The 22,905-nt window shown below is 40.7% G+C and overlaps 1 protein-coding gene across 1 annotated transcript; it reads right to left on the bottom strand.

Annotated features, from left to right (window-relative positions):
• Window positions 1–12,131: 12,131 nt before the first annotated feature.
• LOC311042480 (uncharacterized protein) lies at window positions 12,132–21,829 on the bottom strand. Its single transcript, XM_084053237.1, has 5 exons — window positions 21,543–21,829; window positions 19,069–19,251; window positions 18,076–18,130; window positions 14,609–14,726; window positions 12,132–12,292 (listed from the first exon to the last, which is right to left on the bottom strand). Exons 1-5 carry the CDS (start codon window positions 21,657–21,659, stop codon window positions 12,259–12,261), a joined length of 507 nt encoding a protein of 168 aa, XP_083909363.1. The 5' UTR covers window positions 21,660–21,829; the 3' UTR covers window positions 12,132–12,258.
• Between the last annotated feature and the right edge of the window lie 1,076 nt (window positions 21,830–22,905).

The raw sequence follows: 22,905 nt of genomic DNA, 5'->3' as shown, positions 1-22,905 counted from the left end.
TTGTACAAACTGGGAATTAAGAAATGTGGGGACCTCTATCAGGATTAGCCTGGTAAAGCCCCTCCCTCCGGAAAATCTCATTTCCATTTGATTTCAGGAAGGAGTCTGGCATGAGAACCTGTGTGTGTTTTTGGCTGTGGGCTGGAGTTGGGCGGGAGTAATACCGTTGACTAGGGATGGAGCTCAAAAACCGGGTACATTATGTACCCGGGCATGAATTTATCGAGACCCGGGTTTCGATAAGCTTTGGGCTTGTCGAGTCTGTTATCGAGTGCATCAGCCCATGACGTCATATCAAAATAAGAGCCGTCAATATATATCTTATCATCCACACTGGCACTAACATGATGACGACTTAAAAGTGTATTGAATTGATAACCTCCACCCAGCGCTGCTCGGGAAATAAGGAAGAGGAGTTTTATTGGACGAGTTTTATTTTGGCTAGAATCGCTTTATAAGGGAGCCGGGAGAGAACGGTGGTTGCGTCACTGTTGTTTGAGTGCGGGGGAACAATGGCGGAACGCGTGAAACGCTCGAAAGTTTGGTTACATTTTAAAAAAGACAAAGGGGGAAGTCAGTGCACAATATGTGGCAAGGTTGTTTCATGCATAGGTGGTAACACTTCAACAATGCAGAGGCATCTGTCCATCGTGCATCACATAAAGCCAAAATGTGATACCTTTGCATGTCTGCAACGAGTCGAAACAACACCGAAGCCGTCGGCTGCCACAGCGGAGCAACCTTCCACTTCTACCCAAGGTATGTGGTGTTTGCAGCCCAGCATGTTAGCAAGTCTCTGTTAATAATCCAATTGATAATAATCCTTTGACGAAACTCAAATCTCCCCGCCATAGAGTTATAATATATCGCTCCCTGCGAATGAATGAATGACTAGTAGCGTGACATATTCAATGTGCAACGCCGAAAAATAGCAAATCTACAAGCTCACAAAGTGATGCGAGCAGACGCAGTGTGAGCTTGTAGGTCGGCTATTTTTGGTGTGTGGCACACCGTCGTACGATGACGTATAAATTACGCTTTTAAAGTGACAGTACACACACAGTTTCTACACTATTATTCTCAAAGTAAAAAGGTCACTTGCCTTCTGTCTGTTAGAAAAATACTGTGTATGAAGGCCATGGTAAAATGTAGTTCAAGGGTCAAGGGATATTGTTTTAGTTACTTAAAACAAAGAAAAACAAATAGAAAAAACAAAGATGCATTTTCTGTTTATAAAGAGCTGAAGAGATGTTTAGTAATTATTATAGTAATATATTTATAAATATAAAGCCATTTAACACGAAGTTATTGCACATAATGAATGTTTTTTTTAATGATGGGCACAAATGTTAATCTTTTGTCATCTTCATTTACTTTTAGATGGTAGTCAGGCCAAGCTCCCCCCAGCATGCAGCAAGACCACAGCTGCACCTACAGCCCCACCCCCGCCGCCTCCTCCACGCCCACCCAGCCCCCCACCTCCACCTCCCCGACCCCCTGTCCCCAAATTGGCCAAAAAAACGCCCTTCACTCTGGCTTCCAAAAAGATGGCACCTGACAAAGTGCACGAGTGCCACAGGGCTGTCACCAAGTTTGTGGTAAAGGGGCTGCATTCCTTTTCAACAGTGGAGTCACCATGGTTTATGCCCTCAATCCACGTTACACCCCCCCCAGCAGGACCGTTCTGTCCAACACCCTCATCCCTGCATGGCATGAAGTGGAGAAACAGAATGTCATCACAGAGCTAGCAAATGTGGCCACGGTAGCCATTACAAGTGATGGATGGACTAGCATAGCGCAGGACCACTACATCACAGTGACCGCACATTACATCAGCCAAGGCAAACTTCACCAAAAGGTCCTCCGGACCAAAGCTGTCTACCAGGCACAGACAGGGGAAACCGTGTCAGTTGAGATTGGAGAGGTGCTGGAAGAGTTTGGCATTATGCGCAAGGTGTTTGCCATAACGGTGGACAATGCATCCAACATGGATGTTGCTGTGAAGAAGCTGAAACTCCTCAAAATTGGATGCTTTGCCCACACACTCAACTTGGCAGCACACAAAGTCTACAGCATTAACGCAGTGACCCGATGGGCAGCGAAACTGAGATCGATCGTTGTGTGGATGAAGCGATCTACAATGGCCAAGACTGTGCTGAACGAAAAACAGGAGCTCCTCCAACTTCCTTCGCACAGAATGATACTGGACGTCAAAACCAGGTGGAACTCTCTGTTCCTGATGGTTGAGAGATTCCTCGAACAGTATCCGGCTCTCCAAGCTGCAGCAATAGACCAACGGATAAGAAAGCCGATGGAGAAGGACAAACTGGATAAAATCACAGATGAGGACTTCACCAGAGCAGAGCAGTTCATCAAGGTGATGAAGATCCTGTACACCTCTACACTGTGTGTATCAAGTGAGAAAAGCCCCACATGCGGTCAGATCCTTCCCATACTGGAGAAACTGAAGGAGCACTTCACAGTAGTGGAAGGAGACACTGTGTTTGTGGCTGGCATTAAACAGAAGATTTGGGCTGACCTCTCTGCACGTTACCAGGACGACAACATCCATGCGTTCCTGGAAGAGGTGACTGCGATGGACCCCAGGTTCAAAGCTAAGAGTGACAAAGACTCCACCTGGGGCCGTTTAGAGGAGGCTTGTATAGCGGCCAATGCCACAGAGGCAGAGCAGTTTCCAGACCCTGAGGATAGAGACCAGGATGAGGCAGAGCATGATGATGACGGCTCACTGGCCTCAGAGGAAGAAGAGGATCCTCCTGTGGTCGCAGTCGCTCCACTAGTACAGCCTAGGAGGAGGAGCGCCTTGGAGGAGCTGTTTGCAGAGGAGGAGCAAGAGCTATGCAACATCCAGCCAAACAGGGTGTCCACCACTCAGAGTGTTCGCCAAGAGATAATTCTTTACAGAAGCCTACCTCCAGTCTCTATTGCAGAAGACCCTGTCATGTGGTGGTGGGGAAAGAGAGACACCCTGCCCCTGCTAGCTGAACTGTCTAGCTGCTTTGAACACAAAGGTAGCTGCTAGACTCAAGCCTCCTCCACCCCCTCAGAGAGGGTGTTCTCCACTGCTGGGGATACCATCAGCCAGGAGAGATCCAGGCTCATGCCTGACAAGGCAGACATGCTAATCTTCCTTCAGAAAAACACCTAGAGCTGTGGTTTTATTAAAAGTCTAAAAGAGATTATTTTTTGTTCTGTAAAACATTTATATTCTTGATTTTATTTTCTTTAGAGTTCAGGTCAGGAAGGAAGGAAGGATTGGAACTGAAGTAATTTGTTGGACATTTATATTCTTGATTTTATTTTCTTTAGAGTTCAGGAAGGAAGGAAGGATTGGAACTGAAGTAATTTGTTGGACATTTATTGTATTGCTGCTGCATACATTATTTTTCTGTTGTCATAGTTAACTATGAAGATATGTTGAAGCCAGGGGATTGTGTATTTTGTTTACAAAAAAAAGAAGCCCAGTAGCATTATTTATTGAAGGCTTTCTTGTTCGAAATCAAGCACTAACTCAGTCTGAGTCTAAGAGATGTCAATTCTTTTTTGCTTTTTGTTTTGGAAAGCATTTATTTATTTTATTATTATTTTATGTTATTTCCTTTGTTGTTGAATATAAGTTTATTTGTTGGACATTTAATGCTGCTGATTTCTTTTGGAAAAAAAACATTGAAATGAATGTCAAGAAATATAGTGTATATACAGTAGAATTGTTTAGACAAACTCACACAGTCACTCCCAAGAACTGGCCAATAAAAAAAAGGTTCTGTTCAGAATTTATTGTCGTTTCACGTCTTTCCACAAAATAGAAAAAGCTCAATAACAGGCTCGATAAAAGCTCGGTTCGATAAGCAGGCTCGAAAAGGTGCTCATTATCAATAAAAATTAACGAGCTCCATCCCTACCGTTGACTGACAACCCCTTCAGCCAATCAGCAGTGTTCCCCTTCAGCCAATCAGCAGTGCATTTTTACCACCTCCAGACTAATGTGACGCAACGGGACTTTTGAGACCGCCATGCCCAAAATAGGTTGCCTTATTCGGATACATGCGTGTCACTGCCCACCCCTGCCGGTTCTCTGAATTCTTATTTTTAAATATAGTCTCTGTCATGATTAATTGACCGCATAAATGAAGTTAAACAACTAAGTTCTATCCAAACGATAACTTAAAAGTAAATTCCGTGCCTCAAAAAAGAAGTTTGAGAGCGTTTTAAAGTTTTAAAACCGAAAGTAAAAACAACGCAGAGAAAAAAATGGCTGCCGTTACATTTTGGTCAGCTGCACTCGGATCCATAGATATAGAAACCTAGATACCTAATTGGCCTCTGCAGTTCGTTGGGGCGATCTGTTTCGTATGGTGGCCGCCATATTTCCGGGGGGCATGGGCACTGGCCAATCACAGCGTGTTGACTACTGGCCAATCACAGCACGTCTTTTCCAGGACTTGTCAGAATCTAATTGTTCCACCCCCACCTGCCTCTGATTGGTCTACTGAACGCACGTGGACGTTTCCAGCTTGCCCCCCGGAAGCGGAAGAGCGCCCGTCATACAGACGCCTCAGAGCCAGAGGGGGCGTCTACCTTTATATGTCTATGCTCGGATCCATTTGGGTTCTCGCCACCTGATTGGCTAACTTTCGCTGTCAATCACAGAACGATGAGCGAGGAGGGGACCTGTACAACCAGTCTGATACTGTTGTACTGGGAGCTGACCAGTACAACCACAGTCTGATACTGTTGTACTGGGAGCTGACCAGTACAACCACAGTCTGATACTGTTGTACTGGGAGCTGACCAGTACAACCACAGTCTGATACTGTTGTACTGGGAGCTGACCAGTACAACCACAGTCTTACACTGGTGGCCACTGAGCAGCTCCGTTGGATAATACAGACATGTCTGTGTTATTGTTGCAATATAACTACCTGGCCAGCAGTGTCAGCACTGAGCACAGTGTGACGAAGCACCTCCCAACTGTGTGAAGTGAAGAAACGTACCATACACGCTTTCATTTGACTCCTCTGTTGATAATGGATTTCACTGGCACTTTATTTATTCATTTATTATAGTTTTATTTTTTAAGTTGTATGTTTGGTTATTCAATACTTCACATCAGGTTTGTATTTTGGATTCTGTTACGCTACTTTCAAAGGTGCCAAATCATAGAAAGTTGTCTTAAGACATATAGATAGAGTCAGTATATGGAGTATATATAGGCCTACTGCAAATAGAGCTTGTATATTGGTATTTAGTGGATGATGAGAATTGATGACATCAGGGATGAACCTTGCGACATAAGCCAAATTCCAATACCGAAAATCTCGGCCACTCGCTCACTCCCACTCGGTCACTCCGACTTCGAACCGGAAGTAGTCGGGTGCCAATTGTTCATTTGCTTCTTGGAGGAGGCGAGTGGAGTCGAGTGGAGGAGGCGAGGAGGCTCTGCACTTCCGCATTGAGCGAGTGTACATGAAGTGTACGCTCGACCAGTCTCCACAGCTCCTCTTGGCAGACTTCCGCATCACGTGTACACCTTTTTTCCCCTTCTCCCGTGACGTATAAATTGTCCTCCTCCACATGTGGCCACACAAACAATGCTTGAAACCCGAAACCATGCCGAAAACACCGGCCGCCCCCCCACTTCGCCACTTCATAAAGTTAACATAAGTATAACTAAATGCATTTGAAATTCAATAAAAATGTTACTTTTCAGGATTCCAATTAAAAAACAGCACAAAAAAAATCTGAATTCCAATTCACAAATAGCAAAAATAGCAGATCTACAAGCACAAAATGTGTCGCACTCCGACGCGTTCTGAGCTTGTAGATCGGCCATTTTTGCTACTTTTGTGTGACGGAGATAAGAGGTTTCTGCCCGACAGTATATGCAATTGTGGCCCTCTGGAGTGAGTGTGGAGATATAGTGGCCCTCTCCATCATCAAAGTTGCATCACCCATGGCATAGGCCTAATGAAGTCTAAAATAAAACAGGAAAAACAGTTATTCAGGAAGATAATGACACCATTGGCAGATCTGGCTCCAGATGCCTTCGCACTCACACAGGTTTGCCACTAGAGGGCAGCAGATGAATGTACAGTATGTCGACATTATGTACTGTATCATGATCATCCAATGGATTTAATAGGCTCTATTCACAGCAGCCATATTATGAAGACATTCACAGGTGTTACCAATGATACTAATGAAGGCTCTGTTCCATTCTGGTCAAACAGAGTCAGGGTGCTGGTATTGTGCATGTTGGCTCACTGGAAACACTATGTTACACCAGTGGGTCTACAGTTGGGGTCCAGGGACCCTCATGGGCTTCCAAATGGCCCCTTACAGGTGTGTAACACATGTGTACACTCTCAGAGTTATGGGGGTCGTGGAAACCACTGTGCTACACTAAATGGAACAGAGCCTTCATTAGTGTCATTGGTAACACCTGTGAAGGAAGTGATAATATGGCTGCTGTGCATAGAGCCTATTACAGATGCATTAATACACGCTGTACTAGCTGCTTAACTAATGTTTACAACCATATTTTGTTCTGCCATGTATATGTATGGAATGTCTAGATTAAGGGTTTAAAATAGTAGGCCTAGTGAGTTCATAACATAACACAGAAATATGTTATAAAACATCTATAAAATGTTCAGAAACCCAGGTGTGTATCTCCCCTCAAAGCAATCAAAAACAAACCACCAGTAGTGTAAGGTAATTTCCTCAAGTACTGTACTTAAGTACAATTTTGAGGTGTTTTTGCTTTACTGGAGTATTTCCAATTTTCTGTACTTTTACTTCTACTCCACTACACCTCAGAGGCAAATATTGTGCTTTTACTCCACTACAAGTATTTGAAAACTTTAGTTACTAGTTACTTTGTAGATTTAGAATAATTACAAAACATACATTAACCACTTCAGCCCTTTAATACATTACGGCCATTTGAAAATAGCCGATCTACAAGCTCACAATGCGTCGGGATGAGCTTGTTGATCTGCTAAATATTTTATACATTTGAAAACTTGTGAACTCCAGACTTTTCCGGACTTTTACTTGTAACAGAGTATTTCTATATTGCACTATTGATACTTTTACTTAAGGAAAATGTTTACTTTTTCCACCACTGCAAACCACTGCAAGACAATAACAACTTCTACAATCAAGCTGACAAAGACAATTGAAGTAGATTTCAGAGCGTACACGACACCAGAGCATGAATGTTATGATGTTGTACTTGCTATACGCATCATCAATATGTTTTGTACTGTCACTTTGTATTGTATGTGACATTAATTGAAATATCCTTTTATTAAAAAATAATGTAAGTCACCAGGGGTGTCATATGAAATTCCAGGGGATGGGAATTGCCACTCCCTATAGCTTTCGGGTCTTTCATTCACATTTCCTCCACCTTTGAATGTTTTTTGTAAATTAATCAGATTTTCGATATACACTTTAAAACAGGCCTCCCTATTTTGGGCATGTCATTACAGGCAGAATTATGTTATAATCTTTTCAAAAACAGCACATTTACAAGCTCACAATGAATCACGATGCGACATGTTTTAGTTCAACTATTTTTGAAATTGAGCTTAAAGTGGCACTATGTAACAAAAAAAAGAATAATATGTCATTTCGTCAATTGTTAATACATTATAACTAATACAATTGGGGTGGTTGTGTTTTGTCTCCCTGCTCTTCTATTGAGACAATTAGATTGTGTCAAAGGTCATGTCTCACCTAGACACAGGATCTGACACAACATATTAAATGTATACCCTTTATTTTAGTTTTTAATTTATAAAATGACACCTCTGTTGTTTGTATTGTTATGAACAAGGTCATGTTATGAACATTTCATAATCTCTCTCTCTCTATCTCTCTCTCACACGCAGGCAGGCAGGCAGGCAGACAGGCAGGCAGGCAGGCAGGCAGGCAGGCACGCACACACGCACACACGCACGCAGGCACACACACACACACACACACACACACACACACACACACACACACACACACACACACACACACACACACACGCCCTGTTGTGCTGTTATGTTTAATTAATACCATATCACCCTCTCTCTTGTCATATTCAAATAGCATCATAATAAACCCTGCAGCCAGTCTCATGTTTACTGTATAGATGGAACATGATGACGGTGTGTTTATGTAAAGCATTCAGCTCAGTGAATAAGCTCCATTTGTTTAACAACACATATGAAACACACCAAACCATGTCTCTGAATGTATTCATTCAAGCTGTAGAGGAAGTTAAGTGGGCAGCAGCCTAAAACAGTGGTTCTCAACATTTTCAGCTGCTGTGACCCCCCCCCCCCCCCCCCCCCCCCCAAAATAATGATATTTGAACTGGGGACCTGAAAAATTAACATTTTGGAGTTAGCTGGTTTCTGCCGGACGGCAGAGATATAGGAGTTGAGGCAGTCAGTTTTGTTTGACTTGGTTCCACAGATAAATATTATAAATAGCAGATCTACAGTGAGCTTGTAGATCGGCTATTTGTTTTTTCTTCCTTAAAAAAAAATCCCCTAATTTTAATTGGGGATTCAATGCAAGGGTACAAAGGTACAGGTGCATATTTGCATGAACAATTATATCCCTCTTTTTAGTTTTTTAACCCCATTGTCTCTGTATATAAGAAAATTAGAAAGAAGAGAAAAAAATATATATATAACATACAGGTACTCACAGACCTAAGTATAGTAATAAAAAGAGAAATAAAAATGACTGTCTACTACTCTGTCTGTCCAGTTAAATAAGGCAGTTTTAAATAGGGATAGCTTAAATTTAAGTGTTAAAAGAAAAAGGAGAGAGTGGGAACAAAAAGAAAAGAAGTAAAGAAAAAAAAGAAAAAGAGGAAAGGAAAAGCATAAAGGGTGGAAAGGTGGGGGGGGCTCAGTCAGGGGGCAGAGTTTGAAGTGAGCTGAAGTATAGGTTATAAAGGGATCCATTTATTGGAGGGGGAAAAAATGCAGATTTGCCCTTTACAGAATATGTTATCTTTTCCAACTTAATATAAGACATAACATCCCTGAACCACATGGACTTCCATAAGAGTATAGAACCAGTGGTGGAAAGTAACTAAGTAGATGTACTTAAGTACTGTACTTAAAGGGGAAATCCACCCATTTTCAATATTTAACTATGTCATTAATATAGCATAAAGGAGTTGTGTGGAAATAAGAAAAAAGTTCCCCCCTTTCTGTGTTGCCTTGAACTGGAGGATTGATTGTGGGTTTAACATTGCAAATTACAACATGATGAGTCATCACGTTGTAATTTGCAATGTTAAACTCACAATCAATCCTCCAGTTCAAGGCAAAAAGAAAAGGGGGGAACTTTTTTCTTATTTCCACACAACTCCTTTATGCTATATTAATGACATAGTTAAATATTGAAAATGGGTGGATTTCCCCTTTAAGTACAGTTTTGAGTTATTTGCATTTACTTGAGTATTTCCAATTTCCAATACTTTTACTTCTAGTCCACTACATCTCAGGAGAAAATATTGTACTTTTACTCCACTACATTTATTTGAACACTTTAGTTAGTTACTTTGTACATTTTGATTATTATTACAAAATCATAGATTAACCCTATTTTTGGGCCATTTGAGCAGATCTACAAGCTCGCAATGTGACACATTGTGAGCTTGTAGATCTGCTATTTTCAAAATATTTGTATACATTTGAAAACTTGAAATGGGACACTCTGCATAACTAGTACTTTTACTTTTGGTAATTTAAGTACATTTTGATGCCAATGCTTTTGTACTTTTACTCGAGTAAATTTTGAATTCCGGACTTTTACTTAAAACAGAGTATTTCTATATTGCAGTATTGATACTTTTACTTTAGTAAAAAGTGTGAGCACTTTTTCCACCACTGAGCAGAGCACAACGTCTCGCCAAGAGGGATGTGAAAGCTAATATGTCTGATTGTGTGGAGTTGATCCGAGTAGAACAACCACCTGTGACCCCAAAATATCGCTATTAGGGGTTTCGTCTGTATTTCAAAACCCAAAACCTTGGACAGGATATTGAAATTGTCACTCCAAAATGTATTAAGTTTGGAGCAGAAATAAAACATAATAACTCAATGTTACATGGTGAGGAGAGGCATCTTTCACATTGATCTACTATGGATGGGAACATTTTGGATAGTCTAGTTTTGGAAAAGGTAACTCTGTGTGATACCTTAAACCATACATGGGCAACTGGCGGTCCGGGGACCACATATATAAATATATATATAAATATATATATATATATATAAATGCACCATTTACCATTTACCATTTACATCATGCGCCCCCCACCTTCACTTAATGCGGCCCGCAGGTTAATATCGGAATACTGATATATTATTGATTTCAGCTGCTAAGTCTATATTAGTAGCTTAATGACTAGTATTAAAATTCTATTGTCTTTTTTAATGTCCAATGTATTTGTATTTAAGTTCAAAAAGTATAAGTAAATGCATTTGAAATTAAATCAAAATGTTACTTTTCAGGATTCCAATTAAAACATTGCAAAAACAGCAGATCTACAAGCTCAAAACGCGTCATAAGTTCTAGCCTTGCGCAAGGTGTACTTGATCGTAATTCAGTGTACTGCTGTAGATCTTATATTATTTGACAATTATCGCCAATGTTTGACCAGTTTTATAGTATGGTTTGTTGATTCATTTATTTATTTTTAATCTTAAAACCCCTCTCTATTTAAAGGCCCCTTGAGATATCCCTTTTACAAGACAAGACCTGGCCAGTAGCAGCCATACCAAAGCACAACACATTAAAATAAATCATAATTATGCAATCTTATATAAAGTTATAATGTTATACAAATCAGCAACAAGAAAAACAGCAGGGCCCCAACTGAGCAAAGTACATAACCCCCAACTGCTCCAGTGGGGCTGGTTAGTGCATATCTAAATGATATGAGACTGTGGTTGTACTGGTCAGCTCCCATTACAACAGTATATAAGACTGTGGTTGTACTGGTCAGCTCCCATTGTTGTACTGGTGTTTAATGTGTGTTGAGTGTATCTGTCTCAAGTGTGAAGCAGAGTGTAGAAAAGAGAGTAATGACACACTTTGATCTCGCCGCAAAGCGGGCTCCTATGGGCTACAGTTCCAAACATTGGAACTATCTCATTGAGATAGACAGAGCACTTTCCGCATTCCATTATTACAATGGGAGTCGACGCTAGTGTCGCCAAAAGAAGTGACTAGACCGCAGCTATTTGAAAACAGACGATCTTGTCCGAGGACAAATACATGAAACCTTGACATGAAAATCTTTGAGGACCACTGGTTTAAACAGCATTTAGGAAACAAGCCCAAAATAAGCACACTTTAGAAACAAGCCCAAAAAACTATCAATATTTACAAGCAACGTTACAGAAAAAACAAGCCGACGCTCACTTAACATGTATATAATAACATGACAACACTGGTCTTTGTTGAAACGGCTCCAGGGTCCACTTGAAAATGGAGATGAGAATATCAGTGTGTGATTCAAACAATGCATGAACATGAGAATGCAGGCATACTGGCTGAACCTGAAGAGCACGTGTCACACACACACTCACTATTTTGTTTGGTTTGGTCTGGGTGATGACTATTGAAGTAAATAATAGGTATAGTTAAACAGTCATTTACAGCAGTGGTGTAACAAGTACTCACATCTTTTACTTAAGTAAAAGTAGCAATACCACAATATAAAAAGACTGTGTTACAAGTAAAAGGCCTTATGTTACTTGAGTGAAAGTACCAAAATATACTTGAAGTATCAAAAGTAAAAGTACTAAAATGTTTGAAAATAGCCTATGTATAAAATAGGGCTGGTTAATGTATGTTTTATGATGTAATAATTTATATCTGCAAAGTAACTAAAGTTTTCAAATGATTGTAGTGGAGTAAAAGTACAATATTTGCCTGTGAGTGTGTGTGTGTGTGTGTGTGTGTGTGTGTGTGTGTGTGTGTGTGTGTGTGTGTGTGTGTGTGTGTGTGTGTGTGTGTGTGTGTGTGTGTGTGTGTGTGTGTGTGCGTGCGTGCGTGAGAGAGTACAGACGCACAAGCAAACATTGTGTTTTCATTAACATAGCTTTACTTCCTACAAAATAATGAAGACAGATACATTTGTGAAAAAATATAACAATAACTACAATGTACTGTAGAAAAGTCTCCGTCGTGCTGTGGCCTCCATCGACTTCATCTTGCCGCGTCAGAAATGCCACACAGTTTTCTGCAAAGTGAGGAAACAAAAGCATTGTTTGTCGTCTTTTATTGATTTCAACGGAAAGAGGTCAGTCCTTCCCTGTTGGATTGTGTCTTTATTCATGAATTACAAAGTCATTTCTAGACCTGACCTGACTCCTGACATTTATAAGAAGGTTGACCCTGGTATCACCCAGCCTACAAGCATCTCATCGAGCCCCCCCCCCCCCCCCCCCCACCGTTCAGTAACAGTGTTAAATAGCTTTATATTGTGACAGTAATCATTGCTATAGAGTGTTTGTTCAGTAACAGTGTTAAATAGGTCTATGATACATGGCCACAAGCGCCCCCCACCTTGACTTAATGCGTCCCGCAGGTTAATATCAGAATACTGATATATTATTGATTTCAGCTGTTACAATTGCAAACATGCAAACATGACCCGCTTTATTTACTTCAGTCTATATTAGTAGCTTAATGACTAGTATTAAAATTCTATTTTATTTTTTATGTCCAATGTATTTAAGTTCATAAAGTTAACATTTCATATGAAATTGAATAAAAATGTTACTTTTCAGGATTCCAATTAAAAAATAGAAAAACAAATTATCTGAATTCCAATTCAAAAATAGCAAAAAATGCAGATCTACAAACTCAAAATGCGTCGCAGTGCGACACGTTTTGAGCTTGTAGATCTGCTATTTAAGATCTGCTGATTTAAATAGCTCTGTATTGTGATAGTAATCATTGCTGTAGAGTGTTTGTTCAGCAAGAGACGTGTTAAATAGCTCTATATTGTGATAGTAATCATTGCTATAGAGTGTTCAGTAGTAACAGGTCTCTCCAGCGCTATTTTCAGGTCGGGATACCAATTTTATCCAATGATGGGAGCGAAATCACACAGGATGAAGGATAAACAAATGCCATTGGAACCAAGTGATGACACAAAGAAGTGAGCAATTGGAACTGGAACATTAATGGGATAAATGAATGGGTACCATCTCCTGATTATCTGAAATGTGCAACCCACTAAAGATCCTGAGAGACAGGGAGGCCCCCTGTTACTGAACAAACACTATATAACAGTGGTTTTCAACCGGCCAAATGTATATCAATTTAGGGGTCCTTGGCATAAAAAAGGTTGAAAACCACTGCTCTATAACAATGAATACTATCACGATATAGTGCTTTAACCTTTAAACAAAAAAAACCTTTGTCATACGTCATGTATATGTCAGAGACACAATCATCAGTAGATCCTGAGATCCACATGATTCCATCTTTGAGTCGGAGCAAGACCTCAAACTAACATACTGTATGTACGTCTCATTTAGACATAAAGCTACTGAACAATATCAGCAGTGGTTCTCAACCTGTGGCTCGGGACCCACAGAGGGGTCCACACATGATATGTTTGGGGGGGTCCCCAGATGACAGTGAAGTGACAAAATTGTCAAATGATATAAGAAAGAGGCAAACATTGTGAAAATAGCCGATCTACAAGCTCGGTGCGAGGCGTTGTGAGCTTGTAGATCGGTACTATTTTCACAATGTGTATCTGTGGAACAGAGTCAAACGGAATTGAATGCCTCAACTCCTACAATTCCAAGTTCTTGTCAGGGTGGCCGCAGTTCAAATATGATTATTTTGGGGGGTCCCCAGTTCAAATATGATTATTTTGGAGGGGTCCCCAGTTCAAATTATGATTATTTTGGAGGGTTGTGGCCTGAAAAGGTTGAGAACCAGAGCTTTATACAGTATGTTTGTCCCCATTCTAAGCCCCAGCCCAATAGGCTCTATGCACAGCAGCCATATTATCACTTCCTTCACAGGTGTTACTAATGATACTAATGAAGGCTCAGTTCCATTTAGTGTAGCACAGTGGTTTCCACGACCCCCATAACTTTGAGAGTGTAAAAATGGAACCAAGTACACTCTCAGAGTTACACACCCGTAAGGGGCAATTTGGAAGCCCATGAGGGTCCCTGGACCCCAACTGTAGACCCACTGGTGTAGCAGAGTGTTTCCAGTGAGCCAACATGCACAATATCAGCACCCTGACTCTGTTTGACCAGAATGGAACAGAGCCTTCATTAGTATCATTGGCAACACCTGTGCATTTCTTCACACTATGGCTGCTGTGAATAGAGCCTATTCTAAACTCGTCGTATCCACCTGTTTCCTAGGCTTTTCACTGTGTTCCACTTCCTGTCTTTTGATCCAATGAAATCCAATGAAACCGGTCAGATGACTAATGATATCCAATGAAATCCGACAGGAAGTGGAAAACACACAGCCAAGAAACAGGTGAATAAGTGTGCGTGCGTGCGTGTTCAAGTCTTACCGTGCCTCCGCGTTGGTCTTGTCTACCAAAGCACAGATAGCGGTGTCTCTGTCCAGGATGCTCTGTTTCAGGGCCTGGATCTCCTCCTGAGCTGTCTTCTTCTCCCCCTCAAAGTCAGCTGCATGGGGACACAAAACACACACACATTTGTCTTTATTTACAATTTATCACGCTAGTAAAATGTATTTGTTTTAGTTTTTTTTTTACATTCCTATGAATCTGTACTAGGGCTGTCAAAGTTAACTTGATTAATCACAATTAATTGTATATTTATTTATTTCAGCCATTCGGCGTATTCGTATAGTTTAGGACACAGTTCTCCATGTCAGTGAGCATGCTCCTTATGTTTTACTGTTATGTGTTGTGGATTTCCATGGTCATTGTAGATGTTACAGTACCATTACTGTTGTTACCCTACATGTTCAGCTGCTTTCCATATAAGCAGCTAAATGCTACCAGTAGATTGGAATGCAACAGGGAGGCTACAATATCCTGTGCTCAATTCATGTTTGTTTTATTTTGTAGAATCCTGTATGAGGGCCATCAATTTGTGTTAAAATATATATATATATATATATATTTAGAGAACCATTATAAGCATAAAGGTGGACACTATAGTACTTATATTACTAAGTACATTTAGCAGATCATAATACCCATCTGCTGTGGCCTATGTTTATGCTAATGCGGTACCATTGGATGGTTTCTTTTGGCTTTTTAATTGATTTCCAATAATAAATAAACATATATCAAGCATATTTTTCCACTCCCATGTTAATAGGGGTATACAATACTTGACAAATATACCTCTAAGGTACATTAGAACAGATAAAAACGGATGACTTATTTTCGATTAACTATGACAACGCATGCGATGTTTGACAGCACTACTCTGTACACAAGACATGACAATAAAGATCAACCTCATAGAACTTTGAATTTAGTCATCAGCCACATTTCTTTAACCTTTATTTTACCAGGAAGTCCCTTTGAGATCAGAAATGTCTATTTACAAGAGATTTTTAGATTTATTTGGCTATTCAAAAATAGCAGATCTACAAGCTCATAGCGCGGCACTGAGTGTCGCGCTATGAGCTTGTAGATCTGCTATTTTTGAAAAAATCTTTTAATATATATATTTTTTTTTTAAGCTAACATTTTTAACTCTGTTACTACTTCTGGGGGTTCCCTGGAACAGAATATTTTGAAATGGGGGTCAGCGGCCAAATACATATCATTTGGGGGCAATGACAGAGATGCGTTCCCGGCTTGAATGGGTTAAAATAATGGCATATGAAATTTTTGGGGGGGAAATTATACTTTTGCCTAAATCAGCTCTTCATGACACTGGTCACCTCGCCTATATCCTTATTGAAAAGGATCATGCTGTACCAACCCCAGTAGTATAGTGGCCTATCTCAAGAGTGTGAAATAGGCCATTTTATGTTGTCTAAGTCAAGACAATGGGACTTAGGCAAAACAAAATGGCTTAAGTACTCCATTAATAATTTGGCCTAAGTCAGGTTTACAATTGCCTAAATCAAAAAAACTAATTGGCCTCAGTCGTTTAATGCTCTTATGTTATCCCATTAAGACTGGTAACACATCTGTGTCATTTTAAGATTTCTTTGGCCTCCTCTTACTTCCTTCACAGGTTTTGCCAATGATACTAATGAAGGCTTTTACGGTGGTTCTCAAACCTTTTAATTTCAAGGACCCCCATAACTCTGAGAGTGTACAAATGGAACCAAATGGACCCGTAACACACCTTCTAAAATGCACATTCATTAGTATCATTGGTAACACCTGTGAAGGAAGTAAGAAGAGGCCCAATTTCTCTCAAAAATGGCTGCTGTGCATAGAGCCTATTGCAGCGTTTCTCAAAGTGGGGCGTGCCGTGGCACCCTGGGGTGCTGTGACACAGGTCCAGGGGTGCCACAGAATACTTAAATATTTTGGGGGAATTTATCAATATCAATTCCGTTTTAACCGCTTAGACCCTCTACACTTGCACTGTACTTGGCGTGTTCTTTTTCGATCTACACCAAATCGCTTCGCCAAAAATAGCAGATCTACAAGCTGACGCTATATTCACAGAGGATAAAAAACGGGGTCTGTCCTTCTACCATCCTTTTCCAGTGATTCACATCCTTTATTGATTAAAGGATGTGAATCACTGGAAAACTCCATCCGTTGACCCAAACCACATCTGTGTAACCACTTTATCCATAGTTTATACTTTGGCTATACAAAAATAGCAGATATACAAACTCATAGTGAGGCACAGAGTGCCGCACTATGAGCTTGTAGATCAGATTTTTGTTTTGTTTTAAATCGTGAAAATGTGTGCAACTCTTTGAATATATATTTTTAAAGCAAACATTTGTAACTCAAATCTTTGCTCGTAGGCGCTCCCTATGGTGTTGTGGATGTGGGTGTCACTCACTCTGGAGAAGTAGTTACAATTATAGGCTCTATTCACAGCAGCCATATTATGAAGACATTCACAGGTGTTACCAATGATACTAATGAAGGCTCTGTTCCATTCTGGTCAAACAGAGTCAGGGTGCTGATATTGTGCATGTTGGCTCACTGGAAACACTCTGCTACACCAGTGGGTCTACAGTTGGGGTCCAGAGACCCTCATGGGCTTCCGAATGGCCCCTTACAGGTGTGTAACTCTGAGAGTGTACAAAATGGAACCAAATGGACCCGTAATAACCTCGCATTACCAGTCTTTCCACCTCGGAGGAAAGCCTGGTCTGCATTACTAAAGACCCATATGATCCGGTCTAGGCCACGCCTACTGAAAAGAAAAAAATAATAATAATCCTCTTTCCGGATTCTGCCCATCCGGTTTTGCGGTGCCGCTTTGTTTTGGTTCCCCAATCCCTATTTAAATGGAATAGAATTTCCCCGTGGGATAATCCAGACGCTAAATAGTCTCTGGATAGTGCACGCACATTTACATTTAAAAAATAAGCTAAACTATGCCGCATCAAGGATTTTATTAGGACGGACCTATTTTGGGGTGAGACGTCTTTCCGGTTCTGCCCATCCGGCCACTTTTTTTTTGTTTTACTTCCACTCCCGACCGGATCATATACCCGAAAAGGAACGCTGCCCAGGCTAGACCCGTAAGGGTCCATTTGGTTCCATTTGTACACTCTCAGAGTTATGGGGGTCGTGGAAACCACTGTGCTAGACTAAATGGAACAGAGCCTTCATTAGTATCATTGGTAACACCTGTGAAGGAACAGGAAGTGATAATATGGCTGCTGTGCATAGAGCCGCACTGTCCCTCTGAGTATCTTAGATACCAATCCCGTTGATATTTACTTAACTCAGGATAAGAGTGTCTGCTAAATGCCACAATTGTTGACGTTACTGTTTGAACAAAGTGACAGTTTCAAGGGCTCTTGGCGTGTGTGCGTGCGTGCGTCTGTGCGTGTGTGTGTGTGTCTTACATTTGACTTTATTGAGCTTCTCTGCCGCCTCTGCCTTCTTCTTGTCAGCCTCTGCCTGTGGAGGAGAACAGGTCAAAGTTCAATCAAACATATATGTGATGCCAGGAGCTACTGCTCTCCATACAGCAGTGAGTACTTAATGTACCTATGCACATTTACTCAAGTACTGTACTTAAGTACAATTTTGAGATGTTTGTACTTGAGTATTTCCAATTTCCAATACTTTTACTTCTACTCCACTACATGTCAGAGGCAAATGTTGTACTTTTACTCCACTACAATTATTTGAAAACTTTACATACTAGTTCATTTTCAAGATATCAATTATGATAATATCATAATATTATAAAACATACATTAACCACTTTAGTCCTATTTTATACCTCGGCTATTTGAAAATAGCAGATCTACAAGCTCACAACGCGCCGCGACGCGAGCTTGTAGATCTGCTATTTTAAAACATTTGAGTACTTTTACTTTTGGTACTTTAAGTATATTTTGATGCCAATACTTTTGTACTTTTACTCAAGTCAATTTTGAATTATGGACTTATAGAGTATTTATATATTGCAGTATTGGTACTTTTACTTTTGACACACACATTTGAGTACTTTTTCCACCACTGGTGATATGCAATAATTGTGAGAGGCCTATATTAGGGTTGTCCGATATTGGCTTTTTTACCGATAACCGATATACCGATATTGTCCAACTCTTAATTACCGATACCGATATCAACCGATACCGATATATATGCGGGGATTATTGTGATTAGGGTAAGCTCAAATTTCATATCACACACACCATATACAGTAAGAACTCCTGTAACTTATTTATAAAGCAAAAAAAAATAAAAAATAAATAAAATATATATTTATTTTTTTCCAAAAACCGATACCGATATTTTCCCGATATCAATTTTTATGCTAATATCGGCCGATTATATCGGGAGGCCGATAATATCGGACATCCCTACTATATATATATATATACCTTCTCGTTGTTACAGGTCTGGATGTTGGTTGCCAGGTTGGCCTTCTCCTTCTCCAGGTTCTCTTTCTGCCTGAGCAGCTCGTCTCTCTTGTTGTTCAGGGGGGTCAGGGTGTTCCTCAGCTCCTGGATCTGACCCTTGATGACCACGATGGCCCCTTCCTTGCCCTTCACCGCCACCACGTCCTGCATGGGACCCAATACGGTTGTTTAATAGAGATTTTGAATTTTGAGTTTTTTTCCTCTGGTTAGTTTTTGAAACCAATCGACCCATTAAAACAGGGAACGCATCCGTGGAACCACTTTAACCATTATGTTATACTGCCGTTCAGAAATAGCATATATACAAGCTCATAGCGCGTCACTTTGTGAGCTTGTAGATCTGCTACTTTTGGAAAATCTTGAAAATGTGTGCAAATCTTTGAATATATAAGCGAATCTTTTTTAACTCGTATCTTTGCTTCTGGGGGGTCCCTGGAACTAAATATTTTGAGATGGGGGTCTGCTCCCAAATACATATCATTTCGGGTGGTCCTTGACATGAAAACGTTTGAGAACCACTGAAATACGATTTTCAGAAAACTGTTAGGGTTTAGAAGACATTTTGTAGAATCGGCCTCAGGTCTCAATGGGTTAGAGCAGCACTATGTAACTTTTTAACAACTATATATAGCATATTATGTCCTGCAAAAGGATACAGTTAAATGTTTAAGCAATAACAATCATCGTTCCACAAATGTATAGACTCAGGGGGGTCCCTGCTATAGGGGCTTGACCAGGGAACGTCACAGGCTCTCAGAAGGTGGGGGGGATGGACTTTCGGTGGACTATACCCCTTATTTTACACTTTGGCTATTCAAAAATAGCAGATATACAAGCTCATAACGCGGCACTATGAGCTTGTAGATCTGCTATTTTTTTTTAATCGTGAAAAACATTTGTAACTGTCAAATGTAAACACATTTTGTTTGTTTTTTGGGCAGATTTTTTTTTTTTTTTTTTGTGTTTTGGTTACTTTATTTCGGTTTTAGGGTTAGGGTTAGTTTATTTAATTCTTATTTTTGCCTGATTTTACCGATTTATTATCAAAAAATATATATATTTTTTTTTTATTTTTTCAAAAAGTGGGGGGTATGAAATCACGGATCTGTGAGAGTGAGGGTGTCGCGTCGTACGCACAGTGAATGGCCGTGACGCCCCTGGGCTTGACTGTATTACTATGTCTAGGGGAGACAATGAGTTTCATCCTGGCATGTGCCAAAGGCACCTGAGGCAGAACTGCCTGTCAGACATGCTTGCAGAGACTCTTGGGTAATGAAGTCAAAGACGTTGGCTGCCATGTTATTTGTGTCCAAAGTGGTCCCTGATACCCCAAACTACATAGTGCTGCTTGCAAGACCTGAGGCCGATTCTACAAAATGCCCTCTAAATCAGACAGTAGTTCTCACACTTTCAAGCTTTTTCGAAAGAAAACAAAATAGCAGATTTACAAGCTCGCAGCACGGCACAAATTCATGCGCTGTGAGCTTGTAGATCTGCTGTTTTTGAATTAGCCAACTTAAAAAAATCAAAAATGACACAGATGTGCTTTCCTAGTTTTAGTGGGTTTTAAACTGCGTTTGCTTCCATTCTGGTCCACACAATGCTACACCAAAAATCATCAATACCAGGAGCAATACAAAGTATATAAGTATATAAAACAGTGTGATGAACCGCGTTGTAGTTTGTAGATCTGCTATGTTTTACTATAAAAACGGATAAAAAACACTGCTAGATGGTTTCACTATAGTGTTTGATGGATGGAAGGAACAATACTGAAATATAAATATGAAGTTTGCCACAAGCAAGGGGAGGGCAAACTTCATGTTTATGAACATGTCTTAAAACTAAAGCACAGCTAAAAATATTGGGAATATATTATTTCATGTATATGCCATAATTGGAAAAAGACCTCAACTAAGGACATTTCTCATTGATAGTTCGTTTTAGTAGGTCTTCGAAAGTAAACAAACAGTACTGTTACGAAAATAATTTGTGAATTTTCCTTCAAGTTGTATTTAACCACTTAACCCATTAAGATTTGAGCTAAGAAAGCATTATTTTACACTTTGGGTTATTCAAAAATAGCAGATCTACAGGCTCATAGCGCAGCACCGAGTGCCGCGCTACGAGCTTGTAGATCTGCTATTTTTGAAAAATCGTGAAAATGTGTGCAAATCTTTGAATATATATATTTTTAACTGTAGATCTGCTATTCCAACATTTGAGTTACAAATGTTCACTTTAAAAAAAAACATACATTCAAAGATTTGCACACATTTTCACGATTTTTCAAAAAAATAGCAGATCCACGAGCTTGTAGATCTGCTATTTTTGAATAGCTCAAAGAAAGCTAAAATCAAAAATCACACCACACAGATGCATTCCCAGGTCTTAACGGGGGTTAAAGTCATTAAGTACATTAAAAACATCCTTGCCTGCGCCATGCGCTGCTTCAGCTCCCGCAGGTTGACCTCCCGCTTGACCGCCTCAAAGATCATCACCGCCATCACCGTGCCGGCCAGGAAGGCCACGACCGCCGCCAGCTTCACCATGTCTGTCCAGCTAAGGAAGCGAGGATGGAAGGAAGGAAGGGAAGGAAGGGAAGGAGAGAGGAGATAAAGTGAAGAGGTTGAGGTTGGGCTTCGGGTCTGACGCGTGGAGCTCCTCGCGAAGACTGGCTGCTTGCTGTTCTCTGTCACTTGTGTCACTTGTGTCACATTTCAGTGGTGGCTCAGGGTGTCCCGGTTGTTGAGCGAGGGCGTGTGTGTGTGTGTGTGTGTGTATGTGCGCACGTGTGTGTGTGTGTGTGTGTGTGTGTGTGTGTGTGTGTGTGTGTGTGTGTGTGTGTGTTTAAGCACCTGAGCTGCTATTCTAGTCAGGTGACAGGTTCCACCTGTTCAGCCGGGCGGGGACTGACATTATTCCTGCTACCTGTTCTCTCTCTGTCACACCCCCCCTCTCTCTCTCTATCACCTCCCCCCACCCCCCTCTCTCTGTCACACCCCACCCCCCCACTCTCTGTCACCTCCCCTCTCTCTCTCTCTCTCTCGCTCTTGCTCTCTCTCTCTCTCTCTCTCTCTCTCTCTCTCTCTCTCTCTCTCTCTCTCTGTCTCTCACAATATAAACAGCATTAAAATCCTGTTTGTCCAGATACATTTGCTATGCATAATCTAATGACACACACACACACACACACACACACACACACACACACACACACACACACACACACACACACACACACACACACACACACACACACACACACACACACACACACACACACACACACACACACACACACACACAGAGACTGTATGAGGTCAGTGTAAACCAGGAAACTCTAGTCAATACTGCTGCTGTGTCATTTATGAGATGATGATGCATGTGGGTGTGGCTGAATACCTGTGAGTTCCTGATAGATTGTCGAACCTGATCTCTAATCCCTAGAGTCTAGACCGAACTTCTAAATGTCTATTTCTACTAATCCCAACCTGAGTATGTTTATAATTGTAAATGTGCCAATGAAAATGGTCTATTTCTCAACGTCTAGTACTGTGCACTTGAGGGACATTTGGCCTTCACAAGTATTAATACAATCACACACACACACACGCACACGCACACGCACACGCACACGCGCACACGCACACGCACACGCACACGCACACACACACACACACACGGAAAAGAGAAAAGCAAAGCGATTCTGAAGTAGAATGATTTGCTCTGTACTGACTCACACGTCTGGAGAAAAGGACGATGAGTAATAGTGTAGACACATGATAATTGCACAAC

The sequence above is a fragment of the Gymnoscopelus microlampas genome (genome assembly GCF_963454915.1).
Source record: "Gymnoscopelus microlampas genome assembly, chromosome: 3".
In the NCBI taxonomy this organism is placed as follows: domain Eukaryota; kingdom Metazoa; phylum Chordata; class Actinopteri; order Myctophiformes; family Myctophidae; genus Gymnoscopelus; species Gymnoscopelus microlampas.
Note: the sequence above shows the minus strand (reverse complement) of the source record. Positions and strands in the feature narration are given on the sequence as shown.

Bases quoted from the DNA above. Each gene is read 5' to 3' on its own strand.
- LOC311042480 (XM_084053237.1), bottom strand. From the start codon at position 21,659: ATGGTGAAGCTGGCGGCGGTCGTGGCCTTCCTGGCCGGCACGGTGATG. The intron at 19,252-21,542 runs GCAAGGATGTTT...GGTCCCATGCAG, and splicing joins TGAAGCAGCGCATGGCGCAG to GACGTGGTGGCGGTGAAGGG. The intron at 14,727-18,075 runs GTAAGACACACA...GTCCCCATGCAG, and splicing joins GAAGCTCAATAAAGTCAAAT to CTGACTTTGAGGGGGAGAAG.